Source organism: Eulemur rufifrons, chromosome 30 (assembly GCF_041146395.1).
Source record: "Eulemur rufifrons isolate Redbay chromosome 30, OSU_ERuf_1, whole genome shotgun sequence".
Lineage (NCBI taxonomy): Eukaryota > Metazoa > Chordata > Mammalia > Primates > Lemuridae > Eulemur > Eulemur rufifrons.
This window is the reverse complement of record NC_091012.1, coordinates 78930088-78956918: the sequence shown is the minus strand read 5'-3', so window position 1 is coordinate 78956918 and position 26831 is coordinate 78930088. Positions and strand designations below refer to the sequence as shown.

The 26831-nt window shown below is 34.3% G+C and overlaps 1 protein-coding gene across 1 annotated transcript in view; it reads left to right on the top strand.

The window, feature by feature from the left end:
• Positions 1-26831, top strand: part of KLHL4 (kelch like family member 4) — a 135507-nt gene that overhangs the window by 84782 nt on the left and 23894 nt on the right. The window contains exons 2-6 of the mRNA XM_069463274.1: positions 2859-3026; positions 3371-3507; positions 11797-11993; positions 15952-16164; positions 18921-19107. Of these exons, the coding sequence (XP_069319375.1) occupies positions 2859-3026; positions 3371-3507; positions 11797-11993; positions 15952-16164; positions 18921-19107 (902 nt within the window). The remainder of the gene's footprint in view (positions 1-2858; positions 3027-3370; positions 3508-11796; positions 11994-15951; positions 16165-18920; positions 19108-26831) is intronic.

Sequence of the window (26831 nt, the reverse complement as noted above, 5' to 3'; positions counted from 1 at the left end):
GCACATTTTAGTGCTAGAAAGGAAATTCTAAAAAATAACCTTATTGCATATGTTAAAGGGATACAGGAGCCAGCTACAAGACCTCCCAATGACTAAAGCTGGGACAATTTAAACAACAAAATGAATAAAGTAATATTGGATTATAAGCCAAAGTATAAAAGAAGTATCCATGAGTTGGTATTGTTACAGATAAATGATATTCCAGTTCTATAACTGTAGATTAAATAAATAAATAAATGATAGATGGATAGAAATTTTTTGCAATTCTATAATTTCTCTAAAATTAAAGTCTGTTAATTAAAGAAATAACAGTTCAAGACAATTTCTAAAATATATATCTAAAAATTGGAAATAAAAATGGAACTAACTACATCCTAGCAGTTAAATCTAACTTAAGACTTAACATCTGTACAGAGAATTTTCATGTACATTATTTCATTTAATCCTCTGAAGAGCCCTGTGGCATAAGCATTATTGTTGGTAGTATTAATATTATTTTAATCCCCATTTTGTAGGAGAAAAGTAGTGCTTAGAAGGTAAAATGACTTGTACAAGATCACTCATCCAGTAAATAGCAAGCACTAGAATTAAATCCAGGCATTATGATTTCAAATCACAGTCTCTTTTCTTTCCACCATTCTGCCTCCTAGGTTGAAATCCGTAGTTCCCATACGATGAATAAAAGGGATAAACATTCTGTAGTGCAGTGGTTTCCATTATAACATCTAATCTGATATAGTATCTAAAATGGAGGCAAGAGAACTGAAATTGATGAGCTCTGAGAATTCACTAAGATCAGATTGGTTTTCTTTTTTTATTTATTTGTTTTTAATTCAGGATATTATGGGGGTACAAACATTTTGGTTACATGAAATGAGTTTGATCAGATTTGTTTTCAATAGATTAGTTTTCTTGTTGGTGGTGATGATGATTTGTTATTTGTTATATTACATTTTACATTAATAATGACCAAGAGGCCGGGCGCGGTGGCTCACGCCTGTAATCCTAGCACTCTGGGAGGCTGAGGTGGGCGGATCGTTTGAGCTCAGAAGTTCAAGACCAGCTTGAGCAAGAGCGAGACCCCATCTCTACTAAAAAATAGAAAGAAATTATATGGACAGCTAAAAATATATATAGAAAAAAAATTAGCCGGGCATGGTGGTGCATGCCTGTAGTCCCAGCTACTCGGGAGGCTGAGACAGGAGGATCGCTTGAGCTCAGGAGTTTGAGGTTGCTGTGACCTAGGCTGACGCCACGGCACTCACTCTAGCCTGGGCAACAGAGTGAGACTCTGTCTCAAAAAAAAAAAATAATAATAATGACCAAGAGAAGATTATCATTTTTGTTCTATTTTATATCTTTAGATTAATATGTTTGTTTTATTTAGTTGCCAAATTTTGATCTACTTGTACTTCTTTGAGTACTAATTTCTTATTTCTTGATGTGACAGAAGATAGAGTTGCCTCTGTCTTTGTAAAACTTAATGAACTTACATATGGTTCATATTTATAGGATATTTAGATACTAAAACTCTGCATTTTATTTAGAAAATGTACTTCAAATATCAAATACATTTACTATGCCCAGATAAAAACATCCCAAACTAGCTGGTAATTGAAGATACATTTTTTGTCCTTAACTAACTTACACTGATGAAAATTCAGAGAATAAAATTGTTTCCTAGTCAGAACCTCCCAAATATATTTCTTTTTTAGAGTATGTTCCACTCCAATACAAGGTGTGGTTACATGAGGATAGCTAAGATAATTAAACATTGAATGTTTACTTGACTCAGTTAATGTGAATTGGACCATTATTCAAGCAGAGGAAAGATTAGGATAAGGTGAGTTAAATGCAACATGAATGCTTTCTAGTCTATAGTGCCAAAGAATCGTTCCTTTCTAGAATAAGTAAACAAGAGTTCATCTGCAGGGAGATAGCAGGCAAGTTTTAGGCTATTCATACCATGCTACTCTGATTATCAATACAATATTGTGACTGGATATCCCAAAGATTCTTTAAAGATTAAAAAGATTTACAGAGGAATATTTTATTTGAATTAGACAAAGAGAATAATATCACCTTGGACAAATTGTCCTCAAAGAAAGATAGGCTGAGTTGGGGCTGGGGGAACCTAAAACTAATCCTATCTAATGGTTAGAAAATGATGCCTCGAAGTGAGAAAAGTAACAAGCAAACTATTTGTGTATTCATTCAACTATATAATTTTTAATCTTCTGATTGTTAGCAGTATTGTGTGATGTACAAAATACATGTAGATGTATTTCATTATTGTAAATTCAATATCCATCACATTTGTCTAAATACTAAGAAATAAAAGTGGAAATATGTACGCTTTCTTGATGGAATTGATGTTATAAAAAGTATTTTGGAACTCTTAGGCTTGAGATTCTTCAAGAAATATTTTTGATATAAAATGATGCCCCATTATATAAAAGCTTTAGGACATAATCAAATTTTGTGAATTATTTTAAATCAGATATAAGGATTTTATAGCTAATGACATAATTATGGTACCCATATGAATCAATGAAAGAGGGTATTATTTTGACATTTATGTTTATAACAATCATCACTAGCCCTGTCAATGAAACATACATAGTTACGGTTCCATTACTGATATAAACACTAACCATGACATTTCACTTTAATGGAAGGTTAGGCAGTAATAACAGTGAAATACTTGAGGCATATTTTAATTTTATTCCAGTTTTACTTCTTTTAGATATTGACATGCCTAAATTTCCACTGGAAATTTGTACAATCACTAGGAGAAAAATTGCAGTTTTTACAAAATGATGTGATAAATCATATTTACATCCTTACTCCCTTTTTAGATTAGGTACAGAACATCTTGAAGAAATGAATGTCACCAGATCTGAGGAGCAGTTTCAAGCTGTAAACCATGCAGAGCAAACTCTCCGTAAAATGGAGAACTACTTGAAAGAGAAACAACTGTGTGATGTGCTACTTATTGCTGGGCACCTCCGAATCCCAGCCCATCGGTAAGTATCCTTATGCAGACAGCATGTTCAGTGGGTAAAGCAAGTATGAATAAAAGCGAATCAATACATTGATTATAAATTGTAACACTGGGGAAAATGTATAGTTTCCTATATTGAAAAAGTATTAGCATATATGATTCATATATGAAGAGACTTATGAAGAAAAAGCACAGACAAACCCTCTGAAAGATCAATTTACTTCTAACTTCACTACACTTCACTGAATTGTGAAAGTTTATTCAGAAAACAGACTCACCAATATTACAAACTTACTGAATGCACTGCATGCTTTTCAATTAAATTATGGATTGATATAAGTTCCTATGAAACATTCCTATCTCCAGGTTGGTTCTCAGTGCAGTGTCTGATTATTTTGCTGCAATGTTTACTAATGATGTGCTTGAAGCCAAACAAGAAGAGGTCAGGATGGAAGGAGTAGATCCAAATGCACTTAATTCCTTGGTGCAGTATGCTTACACAGGTAAGTGTTTGACATACATTAACTCACAATAAGCCTACATTATATAACACACATTATTATTATTTCCATTCTACAGGTAAGGAAACTGAAGGCTAGACCAGTTAAGTAACTTTCCTAAGGTAGTAAAAAGTCATAGTCAGGATTTAAACTCAATAATCAGGCACAGTGGCTCACCCCTGTAATCCTAGCACTCTGGGAGGTCGAGGCGGGAGGATCGCTTGAGATCAGGAGTTCCAGACCAGCCTGAGCAAGAGTGAGACCCCATCGCTACCAAAAAAAGTAGAAAGAAATTAGCCAGACCACCAAAAATATATAGAAAAAAATAGCTGGGCATGGTGGCACATGCCTGTAGTCCCAGCTACTCAGGAGGCTGAGGCAGAATGATTGCTTGAGCCCAGGAGTTTGAGGTTGCTATGAGCTAGGCTGATGCCACAGCATTCTAGCCCTGGCAACATAGTGAGACTCTGTCTCAATAAATAAATAAATAAATAAATAAACTCAATAATATAAAAGAACAAGAAGGAAAAAATATGCTGTAAAAATATTTTGACCCTGAGAACAGAGAGCTATTTATCACAAACATACAAGTACATGTCTTTCTGGAATGTTGTGGGTACATTCTTGTTTGTAAAAAAAGAAAGTGAAAGTATGATCTTCCAATTCTATAGTAGAGATTTAGTAAATCTCTTCCTTCGGGAAAATTAAGTCACATTTACTTAAACTGTACAACAAAGGTAACAGGATGAGTTTTGGGGCCAAAAAGTATTTTTATCTTTATTCCAGAATCGTTATATCATCTTTAGGGTTTCCTGGTATTTAATAGTATTTATATATTCTTAGGTTCTTCTAAAGACTAAAATATTACTTCTTGGTTTTCCACAAGAAAGTTGTTTTCAAACATTTTTGCTTACACTGTCTCTACAAGAATTTTAAAATACTGTGTGCTCCACTTACATTTTCCATTAATGAGTAAAATTTGTTGTAATTTTAAATAGTTGTAAAGTATATAATCCCTGATACATTTTAAATATTAATATCTTTTAAAAATCACTATTGCATTTTCACTTTAAATGTACTTAATGGCATCTCATCCCTATAACAATTTGATGCCAATAGCCATCCATTTAAAAATGTGTGCAAATGGCAGGTCCTCAAAAGTTAAACAATATAGTTATCTTATAATCCAGCAATTCCACTCGTAGGTATAATACCCAATTGAAAACATGTCCACACAAAAATGGGCACACAACTGTTTATATCAGCATTAGTCATAATAACCAAAAAGTAGAAAGGACTCAAATGTTTATAAACTGAGGAAGGGATAAATTATATTATATGTGGTATATGCATGCAACTAGATATTAATAGACAAAAACCAGGAATGAAGTACCAATAGATGGCTTCCATGTAGATGAACTTTTAAAATACTATGCTATTAATAGATAAAAAAGCCTGTCATGAAAGACCATTTATTGTGTGATTCCATTTATATTAAATGTCTAAAACAGGGGAATTCATAGAGACAGAAAGTAGATTAGTGGTTGCAAGAATATGGAGGGAATTTGGACTGTTAATAGGTGTGGGTTTTAAGGGTGATGAGTGAAACTGGTTGCAAAATTTTGTGAATATACTAAAAAACACTGAGTTGTACATTTTGAAAGGCTGAATCTTAATTGAATTAGATTACAATAAAATCTATATGAATAAACTTTTATTTCAGAATTTTTCTATGCCTCACTCCCATAATGTAGCATAATACACTTCTGGATAGGTGAGGAATGTGGCTTTCTTTTCTGAGGTGAGAAAAAGGCAATTGTGGAAGGGACACTGGGAAAGGTGAACCTATGTGATGAGACCTGTTTTGGAAGCAGATCATTTTTAAGAAGTGTATGTGGAAGTTGAGGTTCTGAAAGCTATTAACATAAAATTTATCTGTGTATTGTAAAGGTTTTATGTCCCTCTAGTGATATGCATACTATCTGAAGACCACGTTCTAAAAAAATTACTTCCAAATTTCACTTTTTCTCACTCCCTTCCTTCAACTCACACCTTTCTTCTGACAAGTTTTTAAACAAATATGTTCCCTAAATTTCCTTTATGTTCTAAAATTTCTACAGACTTCCTTAAATCATGGGATGGAATAGAACATTCTTGAGTCCTCATAGAGACTTCTGTTTTCTTTTCCAGACATTTAAGGACTTTGTTTCTCCTATCTGATGCATTTCAATCCTAGAAAATGTCTTTTTGTTCCCAGTGAACATCTTTTCCTAATCATGTGTAGACCAAGATAACTCAACCAGCTGGCTTGTCTATCCTTTTACTCTTTATTTATTTATTTTTTTTAATTTCATCTTATTATGGGGGATACAGAATTTCAGGTTACATACGTTGCCCATGTACCGCCTGTCCCCCCAAGTCAAAGCTCCAGCTGTTTCCATTCCCCAGACAGTGCGCATTGCACTCATTATGTAGGTATATACCCATTCCCTCCTCGCATCTCCCCCTCCCGGAGTCAGCACCTTCAAGCGTGACCATTCCCCAGACAGTACGCAATGCACTCATCATGTAGGCATACACCCCTCCCCTCCCCACCCCCCATCTCAGTCTGATATCCGATTGGTATCATTCCCAGATGTGAATTTAGGTGATGATAAGGGAAACCAATTTTCTGGTGAGTACATGTGATGCTTGTTTTTCCATTCTTGGGATACTTCGCTTAATATAATGGGTTCCAACTCTCTCCAGGAGAACCATAGAGATGTCGTATCTCCGTTATTTCTTATAGCTGAGTAATACTCCATGGTATACAAACACCACAGTTTACTAATCCATTCATGAATTGATGGGCATTTGGGTTGTTTCCACATCTTTGCTATTGTGAATTGTGCTGCTATAAACGTTCGGGTACATGTGTCCTTGTTATAGAATGACCTTTGTTCCTTTGGGTATATGCCCAATAATCGGATTGCTGGATCAAATGTTAGGTCTACTTGAATCTGTTTAAGATATCTCCATAATGCTTTCCACAGGGGTTGCACTAGTTTGCAGTCCCACCAGCAGTGTATGAGTGTTCCTGTCTCTCCACATCCACTCCAACATGTGTTGTTTTGGGACTTTGTGATAAAGGCCATTCTCACTGGGGTTAAGTGATACCTCATTGTGGTTTTGATTTGCATTTCCCTGATGATTAGGGATGTTGAGCATTTTTTCATATGTTTGTTAGCCATTCTTATATCTTCCTTTGAGAAATTTCTATTCATGTCATTTGCCCACTTTTTGATAGGGTTGTTTGATTTTTTCTTGCTGATTTTCCTGAGTTCTAAATAGATTCTTGTTATCAGCCCTTTATCTGATGTGTAGTATGCCAAAACTTTTTCCCATTCTGTAGGTTGTCTGTTTACTCTTGTGACTGTTTCTTTGGCTGTGCAAAAGCTTTTTAATTTGATCAGGTCCCATTTATTTATTTTTGTTGTTGCTGTGATTGCCTTAGGGGTCTTCCTCATAAATTCTTTGCCTGGGCCAATGTCTGTAAGAGTCTTTCCTACATTTTCTTCTAGAATTCTAATCATTTCACACCTAAGGTTTAAGTCTGTTATCCACTGTGATTTGATTTTTGTGAGAGGTGAAAGCTGTGGGTCCTGTTTCAGTCTTCTACATGTGCCAATCCAATTTTCCCAGCACCATTTATTGAATAGGGTTTCCTGTCCCCAGAGTATGTTCTTGCCTGCTTTGTCAAAGATTAGGTGTCTATATAAGGATGGTTTTATGTTTGGATTTTCTGTTGTGTTCCACTGGTCTGTGTCCCTGTACTTGTGCCAATACCAGGCAGTTTTAAGAACCACAGTCTTGGCCGGGCGCGGTGGCTCACGCCTGTAATCCTAGCACTCTGGGAGGCCGAGGCGGGTGGATCGCTCAAGGTCAGGAGTTCAAGACCAGCCTGAGCAAGAGTGAGACCCCGTCTCTACTAAAAATAGAAAGACATTATATGGACAACTAAAATATATATATACAAAAAATTAGCCGGGCATGGTGGCGCATGCCTGTAATCCCAGCTACTCGGGAGGCTCAGGTAGTAGGATCGCTTAAGCCCAGGAGTTTGAGGTTGCTGTGAGCTAGGCTGACGCCACGGCACTCACTCTAGCCCGGGCAACAGAGTGAGACTCTGTCTCAAAAAAAAAAAAAAAAAAAAAAAGAACCACAGTCTTGTAGTATAGTTTGAAGTCTGGCAAATTAATACCTACCATTTTGTTTTTATTGCTTAAAATTGCTTTTGCTATACGGGGTCTTCTCTGATTCCATACAAAGTGTATAATTATCTTCTCTACATCTGTGAAAAATGATGTTGGTAATTTAATAGGGATTGCATTCAATCTGTAGGTCACTTTGGGTAGTATAGACATTTTAACAATGTTGATACTTCCGATCCACGAGCATGGTATGGTTTTCCACCTATTTACAAGTCCACCTATTTCTTTCCTTAGTGTTTCATAGTTTTCCTTATAGAGGTCCTTTACCTCTTTAGTTAGATATATTCCTAGGTATTTTATTTTCTTTGTTGCTATTTTGAAGGGTATTGAGTCTTTAATTTGGTTCTCTGATTGACTGTTATTGGCATATATGAATGCTTCTGATTTGTATATTGATTTTGTAACCTGAGACTTTGCTTTATTCATTAATAAATTCCAGGAGTCTCTTGGTTGAATCCTGGGGGTTTTCCAGATATAACATCATATCATCAGCAAAAAGTGAGAGTTTGATCTCTTCTTACCCTATTTGGACTCCCTTGATTCTGTTCTCTTGCCTGATAGCTCTCGCAAGGACTTCCAATACTATGTTGAAAAGTAATGGGGACAGTGGGCAGCCTTGTCTGGTTCCAGTTCTAAGTGGGAATGCTTTCAATTTTTCCCCATTCAGTATGATGTTGGCTGTGGGTTTGTCATATATGGCTTGTATCCTTTTTAGGTAAGTTCCATCTATGCCTATTTTGTTAAGCGTTTTTATCATAAAAGGGTGTTGAATTTTGTCAAATGCTTTTTCTGCATCTATTGAGAGGATCATATGGTTTTTATTTTTGCTTCTATTTATGTGGTGAATTACATTTATAGATTTAAGTATGTTGAACCACCCCTGCATCTCTGGGATGAAGCCCACTTGGTCGTGGTGGATTATTTTTTTTGATAAGCACTTGGGTTCGATTTGCTAGTATTTTATTGAGAATTTTTGCATCTATATTCATAAGAGATATTGGTCTGTAGTTCTCTATTTTTGTTGCATCCTTTCCTGGTTTTGGTATCAATGTTATGTTGGCTTGGTAGAACGTGTTGGGGAGAATTCCATCCTTCTCAATATTGGAGAATAGTTTATGTAGGATGGGCACCAGTTCTTCTTTGTATGTGTGGTAAAATTCGGGCGTGAACCCATCTGGACCAGGACAAATTTTTAGAAACACATAGCCTTCCCAGGCTCAACCAGGAATAAATAGAGTTCCTGAATAGACTAATATCAAGAACTCAAATCGAAACAGCAATAAGAAACCTTTTACTCTTTATTGAGGTAAAACCTGCACCCAGCTATAAGCAGCCTTTCTTAAGCATTTTTGTAACTGAATACTGTACACTGTAATATATGAATGGTTTCTTAGAACATCCTATTCCTTTATAAGTGAAATATTTCTCTGAATTAATATTCCTCCCAATAACTAGGACTAATTTCAATGTCTATAGCAGGTGAATTTTTTTTTTTTTTTTTTTTTTTTGTTGAGACACAGTCTCACTTTGTTGCCCAGGCTAGAGTGAGTGCCGTGGCATCAGCTTAGCTCACAGCAACCTCAGACTCCTCGGCTTAAGAGATCCTACTGCCTCAGCCTCCCGAGTAGCTGGGACTACAGGCACGCGCCACTATACCCGGCTAATTTTTTCTATATATAGATTTTTAGTTGTCCATATAATGTCTTTCTATTTTTAGTAGAGACGGGGTCTCGCTCAGGCTGGTCTCGAACTCCTGACCTTGAGCGATCCACCCGCCTCGGCCTCCCAGAGTGCTAGGATTACAGGCGTTAGCCACCACGCCGGGCCAACAGGTGAACTTTTATATATCAATGCAAGAATATTTCATGCTTCTTTAGGACTCATGAGATATGAGCAGGGCTCTTATCTTCAAAAAATAGAATGATATAGAACAAGTAACAACATAATGAAGTCTGTTGATGGATGGTACCTCTTTACAATATATTTTACAGGTTTAACTAAATATAGAGGACATCACAATCTGTATTAATCTTTTTCTTATGATTATGTAATCATATAGGATGTATATTAAAGTATTTTAGAAGAAAAAACTATAAAAGAGTAGATTATAGTTTATATAAGCCATATGAAACATTCTTTATAACTTATCTACAACTTGTCTAAAACAATAAAAAAGTAGGAATATAGCTTATAAAAATAACTTATAATGTTTGCAATGGGTCATCAATAATGCTTGCTCTAAAAATAATACAGATATATCAATTTAAAGGAACTGCCTTAAACTGCCTCTGATCCTGTTTTTAAAAATTCATTACAGATATTTTCAAACAGAGCCTGTTTGTTATACCAAAGCAAATAACCATATAAGCAGTTCTTCATTTGCGGACTCTTTTTTTTTTTTTCATTGTCTAATATCTATTCTCCTTTATTGTCCTGACATTTGTAAGGACCCTTTGAATGGTGCTGTATACCAAAACAAAGGAATTGAACTAACATTAATTGATCATCATCCATGTGCCATGCTCAGCACTCTTCTAGTGCATATGCCGTTGCTTTCATCTAACAGTCCTATGAAGCATATCTTCGTTTTATTGATAAGGAAACTCGACTAAAAGTTAAAAAATTTATCCCATGTACCACAGATAGCAGCAGCAGAGCCAGTACTCAAACCCAGATTGATATTTTTCAGATCCATGCTTTTTTTCCACTAAACCATACCACTTCATTAGAAACATTTTGAAATATTTACATCATACTAATAAGAAAAAAATTAAAACTTTTCCAAAAATCTAAAACAGTGCTTCCTTATTCCTAAAATTTTTATTATTTCCTCATCATCAAATTATTTTTTGAACTCAGAAGAGTCAATGTGATATAATGGAAAGAAAATGGCATTTGGAGCCTGAACAATCTGGTTTTGAATCTGAAATCCACTATTAACTTGCTTTACATTCATATTTTCACTCTTCTCAGCCTCAGTATTTTTTGTTTTCTTATTGTTTGTTTTTGTTTTTAATATATGAGAAGAGGATAATACTATCACCAGATAGTGGGTTGTAGGAAACCTAGATCACTGTTTACCAAAAAATAAACACGCAATAAATGTTAGTTCCTTGGAGAACATTTTTAGTATTTTACTACAGACTTTAAAATTTTTGTAAAGGTCCCCTTCTTAGATAGCTTAAATTACTTAACCAATTTTACTATTATTAATTAAAATTAATAATTTTTGTTAAAAATAAGTCATTTTTCTTTAAATTGTAGTGCCATTAATAACAGTGAAAAACATTTCGTATATAAATGTGAGAGAAAAAAGTATATGAAATTTTAATAACAGCACGATTACCATTTGCGGACTCTTGACAACATTTTTTACTTTTTGAGACAGTGCTAGGGGTCAAGTCCAGGCATAATATTTGGGCAAAGACATCCTTACCAGCTAATATATGTAGATACAAAAGAATGGACATATAAGTTCAATATTATTCTTAACAAAAACAAGGATGTATACACTCAATGCTTTTCTCATTCACCAAAATATTCAGCTCCACACAAATGACAGTTAATTGTATGGCCAATTGTATGATCCTTATATAATATGACATAATTTTCTTGATTCATAATGAAGACAATTTTTTTCAACTTTATATGGTTATTGACAAATAAAAATTGTATACATTTAAGATGTATAACATGTACTCATGTACATATACGATGTGAAATGATTGATACAAGATTTAAATGCAAGCTTAAGATCATAAAGAAATAACAAATTGCTGGTTTTTGCAATTATAGTATTCACTGTTTATTTGCTACAGTTGTTTTTAATAATCTAGTCTGGTTCCCTTCAGCTATATTATTAGTGTTTACCCAAAGATTCCCTTGCATATACTGGCCTCAAAATGTATTCCCAGATTTGCTACAGCACACTAAAAAGCATAGCCCTACTAGAGAGGGAAATGGAAAAATTCAACTAGCTGGCATAGTTATGTCTTACTTTATGGGACATATAATCAATCTTTATTTTTTTCAAACCATCTAGGTGTACTACAATTAAAGGAAGATACCATTGAAAATTTGCTGGCTGCGGCTTGTCTTCTGCAGCTGACTCAGGTCATTGAAGTCTGCTCCAATTTCCTCATAAAGCAGCTCCACCCTTCAAACTGCTTAGGGATTCGATCGTTTGGAGATGCCCAGGGTTGTGCAGAGCTTCTGAATGTAGCACATAAGTATACTATGGTAAAATCAATTGCTTCAGAGTAACTTGTAGTAATATATTAAATGTTGGGATAAAATTAATAAGCAATATAAACTCATAATTTAAAGTTAACTTGCACATAATATATTAGATAAAACATTTGTCTGGTTGATCTGTACTCAAGTTTTTCAGTTTGGGAAGTGAAAGGTTTAATTAAACGTCAACACTTAGGGACATGAAAATAGTGGAAAAATTAAAATGTACAAGTGCATATTTCAAGTACATTCTACAGTAATAAGAGACTATTAATTCCCTGATGTTTTTGCAGAATTGGAACTCCAGTTTGTAAAATTGTGCAAATTATGGTTTTAATGAAAGTTAAATGTCATTTAATAAGGAAAAAGTTAATATTAACGGATCAATATTAATTGGAAGAGCTTAAGAACTACCAAAATGAGACACTTTTATTAAATGGACTTTTTTTGTCTTAGTAAAAACCTTTGTTTGGTTAAAAAATTTTGCTGTTAAATCCTTTAACTTAAATAACTTAAAATCCCTCTCAATTCTATTGGTAATAAATTAAATAAGCATGTCCATATGTGGTAATTATTTAAAAATTGCAAAGGATAAGATGATCTTTATTCAGTCAGGTAACAATCACATGAAATATAGACACTAGGGAGGCAAGAAAAACTGGAAAGAGCATGTTAAATACAGCTTTACCATAAGTATTAATAATTCCCTGATGCAAAGAAGAAAATAAACTGTTTTTACCTCTGAAACAGGGAATGACACAAGAGATGGATCTTTCTGTAAAACGCAATCAACAGATGAATATGCTAAACAAAGAAAATTGTTCCAGTTATTTAAGATTTAAAAAACAAAAGGCAATTGCCTACAAGTGAACAATAGAGAATCACAAATAAAAATGAATAAAAGTAGCATTATTTTCAGGATATAGATGCATATAAATACAGTATTTTTAGAGTTTTATACAGAACTTAATTTTTTTTTAATTTCTGAAATTTGAATTCTCAAAAAAATTCTTTTACATCTTTCTCCCTCCTTTCCATCGTAAGTCATGGCTCAAAATTTGAAGTTTGAAACATATTCCTGAAACAATACCATTATATGCAGAATCACATTATTGTAGATTGGCATTTTAAAATGTCATTTAATTATTCTATTTATGTTTCTGTGTCCTAAATACAGATGACATATAATCTGAATGAACAGCAGTTATGTAGTTCAAAGGTTAATCTTACCACAAAAGCCAAACATGAAAACTTCCTGTTAAATTACTTAAATTCTTGAACTAAGTATTAACAGCTTCCTGTCTGGTATCTTACCCTTGCAGACAAAATGCATTCTGATAAACAGCTTAAATTACTTTTGTTGCTCAAAATGAACTTGTCTTCCTTTTCCTATTATGTGACCAAAACTGAGTGTTAAAGCAGGATGTACAAAAAAATGCAATACCATTGTCTCCCTTAATCCCTCTTCTTTTGTTATTTTAGTATCTACCGCGAATACAGTAAAATGGGTAAAGGTCTTGTTATAATAATGCTTTTACAATACCATATTGATAGTATAAGAATATAAATAATTTTAATTTCTAAGAATAATGTTAAGCAATTTAGGGATTCAGTTATAATCATGTGAATTGGTAGAATGAATAAAGGGCAATGCAGATTGCACTCCCTAATATGGGTAGGCCTCATCCAGAAACACCTTCACAAACAAACCCAGAATAAAGTTTGGCCAAATGACTGGGTACACTGTAACCAAATAAAGTTTGAACATAAAATTAACCATCTCAATCATATAAATAGTTGTCTGAGTCAATGAGGCATTTAGAAAATATGCTATATGCATTTAATAAATTTCACAATTTACGGGTGAATTTTAAAAATATGCATAGTGAACCCAAGGGATGAAAGATGACTCCCTGGGAAGGTGCATAGAATAAAGTGTTTACTTGAAATTAGGAGCAAATAATTCCAAATTCAAACAATTTAAAATGAGACTTTAATGATTTCTCTGTAGTACCTGATACTGCCCTATCATATATATATACTTAAACAAATATGTTTATTTTTAATTTAGACTAATATACTGTATTGCCTGGCAATGTTCAATAGTTCAATGTTCAGTGTTCAATAGAACAATGTTCAATGTTCAAGCCACAACTCTGAAGTCATAACAACTTCTATCAGAAAATCTAATTTCTGGCTCTATCTAAATACAACAATTATATAAGCCATTTAATCATTTCTTAACTGTCTCAACTGCATAATGAAATTTAATGGACTGCACTGTGATCTACATTGGCCATTGAGTAGGTCTTACACACCAAGATAATATTGCTCTCTTACTCTCTCTCTTTCCCTAATTGCTTTTTTTATTTTCTTTCATTGGAGAGTAGGTAGAAAGGAGAGTGAGATACATAATTTTCCATAATACTAACACAGTTTCAGAGTTTACATACAATACCAGTAATAGATAACCATAAGTTTTATAGCATTTTATATTTTCTTAACCCTTTCATAAAAATTATGTCACTTATGAGAGGCAGTTGCAGTATCAAACAAAATGCAATAGACATGATTTCAGAGGCTAATGTTTGAGTTCAGACTTTGCCACTTACTCCATAAGAGATCAAACTACTCATATTGCCTACTTACTCATTGGAATAATTCCACTTTCTCACAAGATCACATTGATGATGACAATGTTCTGAACGAACTCATTAAAGTCTGAAGTGCTGTGTAAGTGTAGTAGCGGTAGTACTTTCACCAATGTTTGCTATAAGTGAGAGGATTTTAAGCCAGAGACATGTGATACAGTAAGAATAGAAGTTCTATCTCAATTGCTTGCCTTAATCACATAAGAGTTCTTTGTCTAAATAGGCAAATTAGTTTGGAACTTACAGCGTGAGAGTTTTCTGAAGGGTCTTTCAACCTTGATAATTGCTGTATGGATAATTTTTCTATTAGGCTAACTCTATTTCATGATCACTAAACTAAGAGTAAAGCTGAGGGAATGATTTGATTTATTCAGAGTCCCCAATTATTCAGAACTTGTCTTAAGTTGTTCCCAGAATATCAGTTTATTGTGCAACATAAATTGCCAAGTAGACATGTTTATCTGCATTTCAGAAGTATATTCTATTATGTTTAAAACTTGAGTTCTTCACTATGAAAAATGATAGAAATGATAATTGTGTTGTCAAAAAAGAACATATAATATTTAAAAGCAGAAAAAATGTGATGGTGTTTTGACAAAAAAAATGAAAAACAGCTGTTTGAAATTTGATACTTGACCAAACACAAGACAACACAGTGACAGAAGGAAGACTTGAGGTATAATGTATAAAATATGAAAGGCAGTCCCACTCTTTTCTAAATAAAACTTCCATAGGAATCCCCTTTAAATTGTCCTGAATCTGTAGATTTTTATCTATTGCAAAAGGATACATTTCCCTTGGTCAATAGAAGGTCATTCTTTTCCAAAACAGGAAAGAGTTGTCCATCAATGTCTTTTTCTCATCTCAAAGGAGTTCAGTCTATTGCTGCTTCACATGCTCAGCCAGTGTTAACTCCCCCGGGCTTTCAAGATAGCCTCCACCCTGAACACTTTCAGCCTTTATCTTAGGGCTTTTGGCTAAAGACCAACTGGACAGTCATTTCTGGAGTCATGAGCTGTTGCTACTTACAACAGCTGGGAGCAAAAAGCACTGATAGGGCATCCTACACTCTGCTCATGTGGCCCGTGAAGCAGTTGTGTTCAATAAATAATTCCCAGTGGAAGAATTTGGCCTCTCAGCTTCAGAAGGCTCCACATACCCCTGTCACAGACAGCAATAGCTCCTGTTATAAATGGATGTAACTTTCTCTCTGGCCTTTTCTGAAGTTTAACAAAGTGAAATGCTTTGATATGCTTATTTCGTTGAGAAGTTTCTGAAGTGCACACTTTTAGTAGATGGACTTTCTTTTCTAGGAACACTTCATTGAGGTAATACAGAATCAAGAATTTCTCCTGCTTCCAGCTAATGAAATTTCAAAACTTCTGTGCAGTGATGACATCAATGTGCCCGATGAAGAAACTATTTTTCATGCTCTAATGCAGTGGGTGGGACATGATATGCAGACAAGGCAACAAGACCTGGCGAGGCTGCTTTCTTACATCAGACTGCCATTACTCCCACCACAGGTATGGAAATTTACCCAGGTAATGTATATTATAGTTCTAAACTACCACTAGACACTACTCCGTTATTTATTTGCCTAATTTTATTTTATCAGAGAATTTATGGTAATTGAAGTGTACAAGATTAGTTTTGCAGAAGGATATATCCAGCCTTCAATTAGAGGTGTTAATAAAGAAGAGGAAACATGATTACAAAAAACTATAGGTAATCCCTAAACCTCAGAATACTCACTAGCTTCAGTTTCACCAGATAGCATTTGTAAAAATCAGGGAAAATTACTAAACCAACTCTTTTTCTTTTCCTGTTCACCTTTTAGGCAAGATGTTAGTAATTACCACAATGGCCTCACAAAAGAGACTCTAGGGAGGGAGTCAGATCTTGGATAATACCTACTAACAAGGATAATTATCTGCTATATTGGAAAGCATGCTATCATACTTTCAGATGCATTGGTGCATCATGATAATGGCATCCTCATTATGCATTCTGAAACGAGGATTATAGCAAAGATGATTCTAAAAACAAACACCCTTGGATAAGATCCAAGTTTGACTCACCTCAAACTGAATTTTAGCATGAGAAGTTTAGTGAAGCTTGAATGCAGTCATGCTACACAATTTCACCATTGACGATAATTACAATTTTTCCCCTGGAGCTAATTGTTCGATAGTAGATAATTTATAATGTATATGAATATATTTCACATATACATTTCATATAGTTGAGCCTATGGCTAAAATCCTCAAACATGATCTACATTAGAAAGAGAGGCTTTGTCTGGACTTAGTTGATTAATAGTTTCATAAATATTAAAAGGAATCAATTTTTTCAACAAATTACTAATTAAATGTTAATATTAAAAAGTCAATGTTACAAGATAAAATAAAAAAAGAAAAAAGAAAAAAATAAAAAAAAAGTCAATGTTAACCTAGTTTAATCCACATTTTTTGTTATTTTTAGCTACTAATTATTATAAATTCCATGGAACTATATATTTGCTTTTAAGAATCTATACATATGCAATGAAAGGACATTGACTGCCCTTCTGAGTATAGCAAGTTTATCCAAAGAACAAGGCAATAGGAACACCAAAAAGAGAAACATTAAAATACATATGTAATTTTAAACCCAAAGTTCTAAACTTGGATATTGATAGATGAGCTTCAGAATCTATAGAAATTTTGACTGTGCAAATTTTTGTACACTTATGTGTGTTATTTTCCAAAGAGTTTATATGATTTATTAGATTCTCAAAGGCAGTGCCATTCAAAATATTCCTGGGTCAGCAACATAGCATTGCCTGTGAGCTTATTAGAAACACAATTTCTCAGACCCAACTCCAGACCCAGTGAAACAATTTTGGGAGGTGAGGCCAAGGAATCTGAGTTTTAACAAGTTTTCTAGTAAACATGGAACCTCATTTTTCTTCTTACCTTTAAACATCCAAAAATTTGAGATGCACTGTTGGAAGAGATCAGAAATGCTTAACTTTACACAGTCTTAAGTAATATGACATTCTTTCAGCAAAGTGCTTGGTTTGAACTTTTCTTACTTTTTCAGAATGAGGGGAAATTTTCAGCCCAAATGCACAACCAGGAGTACCTTGGTCTCTCACCTCTAATTATGTCTTAGGCCTAGAATGTGGACTGTGTGAACTTTTTCTGGTGATTGTAATGATGGGCAATGGCAAACAAATATTGGTCTTCCAAAACTATTTTAAAAGTGACCTTAAAAATATTTTATAAATGAAATATATGAAGAGAATGGTGATGAATCTCTGAAGAGTAATTTTAGGAAAAAAATTACATAGCCTAGTTTTCAGACCTATTTCCAACATCATATGCATTAAAGAAATACCTAGGGTCTCATAAAAATAGTGATTCATCAGAGATTTCAGATGGAGTGAGAAAAGAGCTGTAGTTAATCCATGCAGAGCAGGAAACTTCAGATAAGTTTTGTGGAGTAAGATTAGCACTTTCATTCCAACAACCTGCTTGCTATTCCTCTCAATGTCCTATGATACTGTAGACCTCAATCTCCAAGGGAACTAATCTAACAGGACTCTTGACAGTATTTGGAAACATACTTTTGATTTATCTACAACTAATCTCAGGAAAAAATATTTTACTTAGCTTTTATCAGTGCCAATTACAGTGTTACTGTCACCCAGATAATAATAGTTAAAAAGAATTGATCAACTATTTATGCTGATATGTTGGCTAGTTACTAGTATAGATACCTTAACCCAGTTAAAAAGCACCTGTTTTCAGAATATTGTACAGAAATAATTGGTGATAAAGATGTCATTCCCTATGTGTTATATTATTTTAACTAGGCATGTTTGCATGACCACCACCGCCACCACCCCAAATCCACCAAAAAGCTGCCTACTTGAATTAGCTACATGTAGTAGAATAGGAGATGCTTGCTTTGTGCAGACATAGCCATTCTGTTTGATTGCTTTCAGTAACACTTTGTATGAATGCTTTTTTACTCTCTCTTCAGATTATATAGGTACATATTCAAAAGATGAAAAATATGTCAATTAAATAAATCTGCATAAATAATTAGATACTACTATGAGGCTTTCAGTTACTTTACATAAGGAAAAATCAAAATATCTTAGTAGGTAACTTAAAATATCAAATAATAAAATGTCCACAGTGGATTAGCTCCAGTTTTCTCCAAAGTTATATAAACAAAAATGCTATTTCTAATCATGAACTCTTCATTCATGCCATGCATCATTACTTTTTAGTTACTGGCAGATCTTGAAAACAGTTCCATGTTTACTGGTAATCTTGAGTGTCAGAAGCTCCTGATTGAAGCTATGAAGTATCATCTCTTACCTGAGAGAAGACCCATGTTGCAAAGCCCTCGGACAAAGCCTAGAAAATCAACTGTGGGGGCACTTTATGCTGTGGGAGGAATGGATGCTATGAAAGGTAAAAAGAATAAATTAATTAATTTAGAAAGTGTCTTCATTTAAAAAAGAAGATTTATTCTCAACACCCTCCAAATATGAGGGTGGTATTAAAGTCACGCTAAATGAGTGAACCTAAACCTAATTTCATAAGTAGGGTACTTTATGTGATTTTTGTTACCTCATTTTTCTTCTTGCCTTATACATAACCCTTTAATTTGTATTGGTTAAACTCTTAATAGAGTCTCTTACTTTATAGAAGCAATTTTAATATTTGCTTTGGAGTATTAAATCTTATCAGGGAAAACTTATTTAATATTTATCATAAAGGGAAGAGATGAAGCCCTTCAAATTTGATTTTGATGGAAACTGAGGAGTGGCCTCTAACTCTCACTGTCAATTTCCTGTTAGATGTTCAGAGACAATTTATGTACAATCTTGAAGTATCAATAACAGGATTAGCAATTCAAACATGGAATGAAATAGTGACTTTAAATAAGAATTTCATCAAATGGATAGGAAACAGATTCCAAAGCCATCGTCCCTACCCTGAATCCTTCTTAGTACCAAATTCTATATAGCTCTACCTTTTATACGTGATTTATCAGTCTGTGAATTCATGTTGCTAAGACAGTGAGGAAGATATTTTATTATTAAGAATTGGCTTTGTAGGAAATAAAATCAATGCACTTAAAGGTAAGTGTATCGGTAAATCATACATAGAAATGTCATATGACACCTTGTAGAAAATGATGCAAAAGTCAAAGTTTTGTGAGAATGGAAGCCTATTCTTTCCTTTGATATGTATAAGTGAAAATTAGAAGAGTACATAGGAAATATGCCAATTCATCATAAGCCTATAAAACAAGAGACTGCAAAGGCAATCATTTCCAAAGTTGCAGAGTTACTCTACAGAACCAGTGTTCTTCAGAAAATAACAAGTACAGTGGGATCCTACAATTAATTTGAAATTTGGCAAATTGATACTTTATTGCATTTTGTTGCATAAAATGAATATTCATAACACGTTAGAAGGTTTCTTGCTTTGTATTTAAATTATAAAGGTACTAAATAAAAACTTCAAGTGTGTTATCTGTAGTATCTGATTTCTTAAAAAGCCTAATCTGCAATGTGAGAAATGGAAAATTTTGTGTTTATTTGTTTGGTCCTTGTATTTGCTTTCTATTTTTGTCATTTTTTCAGGCTCATTTCGTTTAAATTGTTTAAATTAACATTACATAAAAGAATGGGTTTAAGAATCATTATAAGTATCTAAAACTCCTTGTCAGTTTCTAAAATTGAGAGAAATAAGAACCTATAATCCCTGAAATCTATTACCACACTTGAGTATGGAAGGAAGTGAGGACATCATTTTGAGACACTTTGAGTTTCTAGTATATAGAGACACTAGGAAAGGTTCTTTGGGAAGTTGCAGACTATTAGAAAAGTAAAAACTACCATTTTGAGTGCCTATTTCTTAATTTTCATTTCTCATACATAATTTTTAATCCTCACAACAATGTTATATGATAGGATTTATTACCTTCACTTTGCACATCTTCAGGTTAGATAGCCAGTCCAAGGAAAAACATCTAGAAAGGCTGGAAGTAGAATTTTTATTCAAATTCTATGTTTCTAAACTGCCACTATTACAGAAGAAAGCACAAGAAAACTGTCTCCTGTCTTTGAGGAGTCTTCGAATCTACTGGAAAACCAGGGTGAGCACTTAGTAACAAAAAAAAAAAAGGAAAAGAAAGAAAAAAACTAAGAAGTATAGTAAATACTTTAAAGGGGTAGTATTTATCTGTATAAATCAGTATTACATGGAAAAATGTACCAATTCACATTGTTTGAAAAACTATAAAAAAGAATTTCTATACACATGCCTTATCTTGTAGTGTGTTGTTTCAGTTATTTTTTTAAGGACACTTTTTGAACTTTCACCTTTTGATGTCTAGGAAATACAGTACTTCCTCAGTCTTTCATTTCCTCTCTGAGTCATACAATGAACTCAAAATTAGTTGTTAAATATAGATAGCATACAAATGGCTGGGATTAACTATAACTACTATAATGTATAAATTTGTAAATATCTCAAAGAACTAAAAATAAAAATACCATTTGATCCAACAATCCCACTACTAGGCATCTACCCAAAGGAAAAAAAGACATTTTATAATAAGGACATCTGTACTTGAATGTTCATGGCAGCACAATTTACAATTGCAAAGATGTGGAAACAACCCTAGTGCCCATCAATACATGAGTGGATTAATAAAATGTGGTATATGTATACCATGGAATGCTACTCAACTACAAAAAACAATGATGAACTAGCACCTCTTATATTATCCTGGAGACAGCTTGAGCCCATCCTATGAAGTGAGGTATCACAAGAATGGAAAAACATTCACCACATGTATTCACCACCAAATTGGTACTAACTAATCAACACTAAGGTGCTCACATGATAGTAATATTCATTTGGTGCTGGTCAGGTGGGAGGGAGTGGTGAGGATGGGTAAACTCACAACCGATGGATGCGGAGCACACTGTATGGGAGAAGGGCATACTTGTAGCCATAGCTTGGGTGAGGCAAAGGCATTACATGTAACCAAAATGTTTGTAGTCCCATAATATTCTGAAATAAAAAAAAATAATCAACAGGAAGTTCTAAGTATGATCACAGAATCAAAATTTAAAAATAATCAAGTGGTAAACTTTGGATAGCCAGGTTTCGATCTTAAATGTCAGTTCTTAGCATGCTCATGGACAAAGAATGACCAGATACCAAAGTAAGGCAAACATGAAAATGAATTTATTGAGGAGAGAGAGGGGGACCAAAAACAACACTACAACCTGCTCCTCCAAGCAATCACAACCTACTGACAGGGAGGTCATTCTGAATACCCTTTTATTGCATCTACAGACTCATTATATAGGGTGTGGTCGAATCTCACCCACAAACACCACCTACTGGCTCAGAGACTAAAAAGGGTGTGTCATTATCCAAATGAAAATTTAAAGGTAAGAAGCGACAGCTGATCCAGATGGGAGGCAATCATTGAAAAAACTCTAGAAGTATGAAGAATCAAATGGAAAGCACACCCCCAAAGAGAAACAGCACCTCTCCAGCAATGGACATTAATGAAATTCAGAACAATAAAATGACAGAGAATAATTTCAAACATGAATCATAAGAAAACTCAATATATGTAAGAAAAAAATGGATAACGAACACAAAGAAAGCACACACACACACCAAAAAAAAAAAAAAAAAAACAGGATTTGGAAAAAAAATTCACTAAAGAAATTGAAATATTAAAGAAAAATCAAACCAAACTCCTGGAAATGAAGAATTTATTCAGGGAACTACAAAACACAGTGGAAAGCCTCAAGAGCAGGGTAGATCAAACAGAAGAAAGAAACTCAGAGATTGGAGATAACACCTTCCAATTAAATAAGTCAGTCACAGATATAAAGCAAAGAAGAGAAAAGACCAAAGTCTGCCAAAAGTGTGGGATTATGTGAGGAAGCCTAATTTGAGAGTTATGGGTATTCATGAGGGTGAAGAAGATAATACACAAGGGTTGGATAAGATATTTGAAGACATAATTGAGGAAAATCTAGATATACAGCTACAAGAGGCCAAAAGGACAACTGGGAGATTCATTGCAAATAGGAAGACACCACGTCATGCAGTCATCAGACTGACCAAAATATCCACTAAAGAGGCCTTTCTTCAAGCTGTAAGGAGAAAGAAACAAGTAACATACAAAGGAAAGCCCATCTGAATAACTCCAGAATTCTCAACTTTAACCTTACAAGCAAGAAGAGACTGGGGCCCCATTCTCACTCTTCTGAAACAGAATAATGCCCAGCCTAGAATCTTGTATCCAACAAAGCTAAGTTTTGTATATGAGGGAGAAATTAAGACATTCTCAGATAAACAAAAACTGAGGCAATTCACCAAGACAAGACCAGCCCTCCAAGAAGTACTCAAAACAGAGTTGCACAAGGAACAACACAAGAAACACGAATTTAAAGCTACTCAAAAGCTAAAGTTCAAAGGCCAGACCACAATGGCTCAAGAGAGAAAATATAGCAATGAAGTTCTACCTAACAGGATGAACAGAAATCTGCCCCACCTATCAGTTCTCTCAATAAATGTGAATGGCTTGAATTCCCCGCTCAAGAGACATAGGCTGGCCCAATGGAAAAAAATACAAGCCAAGTATTTGCTGTCTCCAGGAAACTCATCTAACCTGCAAAGATGCATTTAGACTGAAAATAAAGGGGTGGAAATTGATACTTCAAGCAAACGGAAACTAAAAGAAGGCTGGCATGGCAGTTTTAATCTCAGATAACTTAGCTTTTAAATTAACAAAAGTAATGAATGAAAAAGGTGGTCACTATATAAAGCTGAAGGGTACAGTTCAACAAGAAGACATAACTATACTTAATATGTATGCACCCAACATAGGTGTGCCCAGATTCATAAAGCAAACCCTACTTAATCTAAACCAAATGATAAAGAACAACACGATAATAGCCAGAGACTTCAACACCCCACTGAAAGCATAGGACAGATCCTCCAAACACAAAATAAACAAAGAAATAATGGACTTAAACAAAACGCTAGAACAAATGGGCCTGAGTGACATTTACAGGACATTCTATCCAAAATCCACTGAACGTACATTCTTCTCATCAGCACATGGAACATTCTCTAAGATTGACCATATCCAAGGACACAAAGCATGTCTTAAAAAAATTAAAAAAATCGAAATTACACCATGCATCTTCCCATATCACAGTGGAAAAAAAGTAGAAATCAACCCTAACACAAATTCTCATTTCTACTGAAAGTCGTGGAAGCTAAACAACCTTCTCCTGAATGATTATTTAATAAATGAGGAAATCAAGATGGAAATCAAAAGATTCTTTGAACTAAATGACAAAGGAGACACAAGTTATCAAAATCTGTGGGACACAGCTAAAGCAGTCCTGAGAGGAAAGTTTATTTCCATAAATGCCTATATACAAAAGACAGAAAATTCACAAATAGACAACCTAATGAATAGACTCAAAGAGCTGGAGAAAGAAGAACACACTGACCCCAAACCCAGAAGAAGGAGAGAAATTAATAAGATGAAATCAGAACTAAATGAAATGGACAACAGGAAAACTATACGGGAGATTAACAAAACAAAAAGATGGTTCTTTGAAAAGACAAAATCGACATGCCTTTGGATAGATTAAATAAGAACATAAAAGAAAAATCTCTAATAAGCTCCATTAGGAACACGAAAGGAGAAATTACAAGTGATGCCATAGAGATACAAGATATCATCTATGGATTCTACAGAAAACGTTATGGACACAAACTGGAAAATGTGAAGGAAATGGACAAATTTTTAGAAACACACAGCCTCCCTAGCCTCTACCAGGATGAATTAGAATTCCTGAACAGACCAATATAAAGAACTGAAATTGAAACAGTAATAAAAAACCTTCCCAAAAAGACAAGCTGAGGACCAGACGGTTTCACACCCGAATTTTACCACACCTACAAAGAACTGGTGCCTATTCTGCAAAAGTTATTCCACAATATCCAGAAAGGTGGAATCCTCCCCAACACATTTTATGAAGCCAACATGACCCTTATAGCAAAACCAGGAAAGGATGCAACAAAAAAAGAAAACTACAGACCAATATCTCTTATGAATATAGATACAAAAATTCCCAATAAAATCCTAGCAAATCAAATCCAGGTGCTTATCAAGAAAATAATTCATCATGACCAAGTGGGCTTCATCCCAGAGATGCAGGGATGGTTCAACATATGCAAATCTATAAATGTAATTCAACACATAAATAGATACAGAAACAAAGACCATATGATCCTCTCAATAGATGCAGAAAAAGCATTTGACAAAATTCAACACCCTTTTATGATAAGAACACTTATAAAATAGGCATAGATGGGACCTACCTAAAAATGATACAAGCCATATGTGACAAACCCACAGCCAACATCATACCGAATGGGGAAAAACTGAAACCATTCCCACTTAGAACTGGAACCAGACAAGGTTGCCCACTTTTCCAGCTGCTATTTATCATAGTGCTGGACGTCCTTAAGAGAGCAGTCAGGCAAGAGAGCAGAATCAAGGGTGTCTAAATGGGGGCAGAAGAGATCAAATTCTCACTCCTTGCAGATGATATGATATTACATCTAGAAAACCCCAAGGATTCAACCAAGAGACTCCTGGAACTGATAAATGAATTCAGTGAAGTCTCAGGATACAAAATCAATACACACAAATCAGAGGCATTCATATATGCGAATAGCAGTCAAACTGAGAACCATATCAAAGACTCAATATCCTTCACTATAGCAACAAAGTAAATAAAGTACCTAGCAATATATTTAACTAAGGAGCACGTGAACAGGTGGAAAACCATGCCATGCTCATGGATCGGAAGAATCAACATTGTTAAAATGTCTATACTACCCAAAGTGATCTACAGATTCAATGCAATCCCTATTAAATTGCCAACATCATTTTTCACAGATATAGAAAAAATAATTTTACACTTTGTATGGAACCAGAGAAGACCCCGTTTAGCAAAAGCAATTTTAGGCAATAAGAACAACATGGGAGGTATTAATTTACCAGACTTCAAACAATACTACAAGGCTGTGGTTATTAAATCAGCTTGGTATTGGCACAAGAAGAGACCACAGACCAGTGGAACAGAATTGAGAATCCAGATATAAAACCATCCTTATATAGCCATCTAATCTTTGACTAAGCTGACAAAAACATACACTGGGAAAAATATTCCTTATTCAATAAGTGGTGCTAGGAAAACTGGATAGCCACATGCAGAAGACTGAAACAGGACACACACCTTTCACCTCTCACAAAAATAAAATCATGGTGGATAACAGACTTAAGCATAAGGTATGAAACTATTATAATTCTAGAAGAAAATCTGGGAAAAACTCTTATAGACATTGTCCTAGGCAAATAATTTATGACGAAGACCCCAAAGGCAATCACAGCAACAACAAAAATAAATAAATGGGACCTGATTAAATTAAAAAGTTTCTGCACAGCCAAAGAAACTGTTATAAGAGAAAACAGACAACCTACAGAATGGGAAAAAATTTTTGCATGCTACACATCCGATAAACAACTGATAACTAGAATCTATTTAGAACTCAGGAAAATCAGCAAGAAAAAATCAAACAACTGTATCAAAAAGTAGACAAAGGGCATGAATATTAATTTTTCAAAAGAAGACAGAAGAGTGGCCAACAAACATATGAAAAAATGCTGAACATCTCTAATCATCAGGGAAATGCAAATCAAAACCACAATGAGATATCACTTAACCCCAGTGAGAATGGCCTTTATCAAAAAGTCCCAAAACAATAAATGTTGGCATGGATGCAGAGATAGGAACACTCATACATTGCTGGTGGGACTGCAAACTAGCGCAACCTCTGTGGAAAGCAATATGGGTATACCTTAATCAGATACAAGTAGACCTACCATTTGATCCAGCAATTCCATTATTGGGCATCTACCCAAAAGAACAAAAGACATTGTATAGAAAAGACATCTGCACTTGAATGTTTATAGCAGCATAATTCACAATTACAAAGATGTAGAGCAACCCAAGTGCCCATCAATACATGAGTGGATTAATAAAATGTGATATATGTATACCATG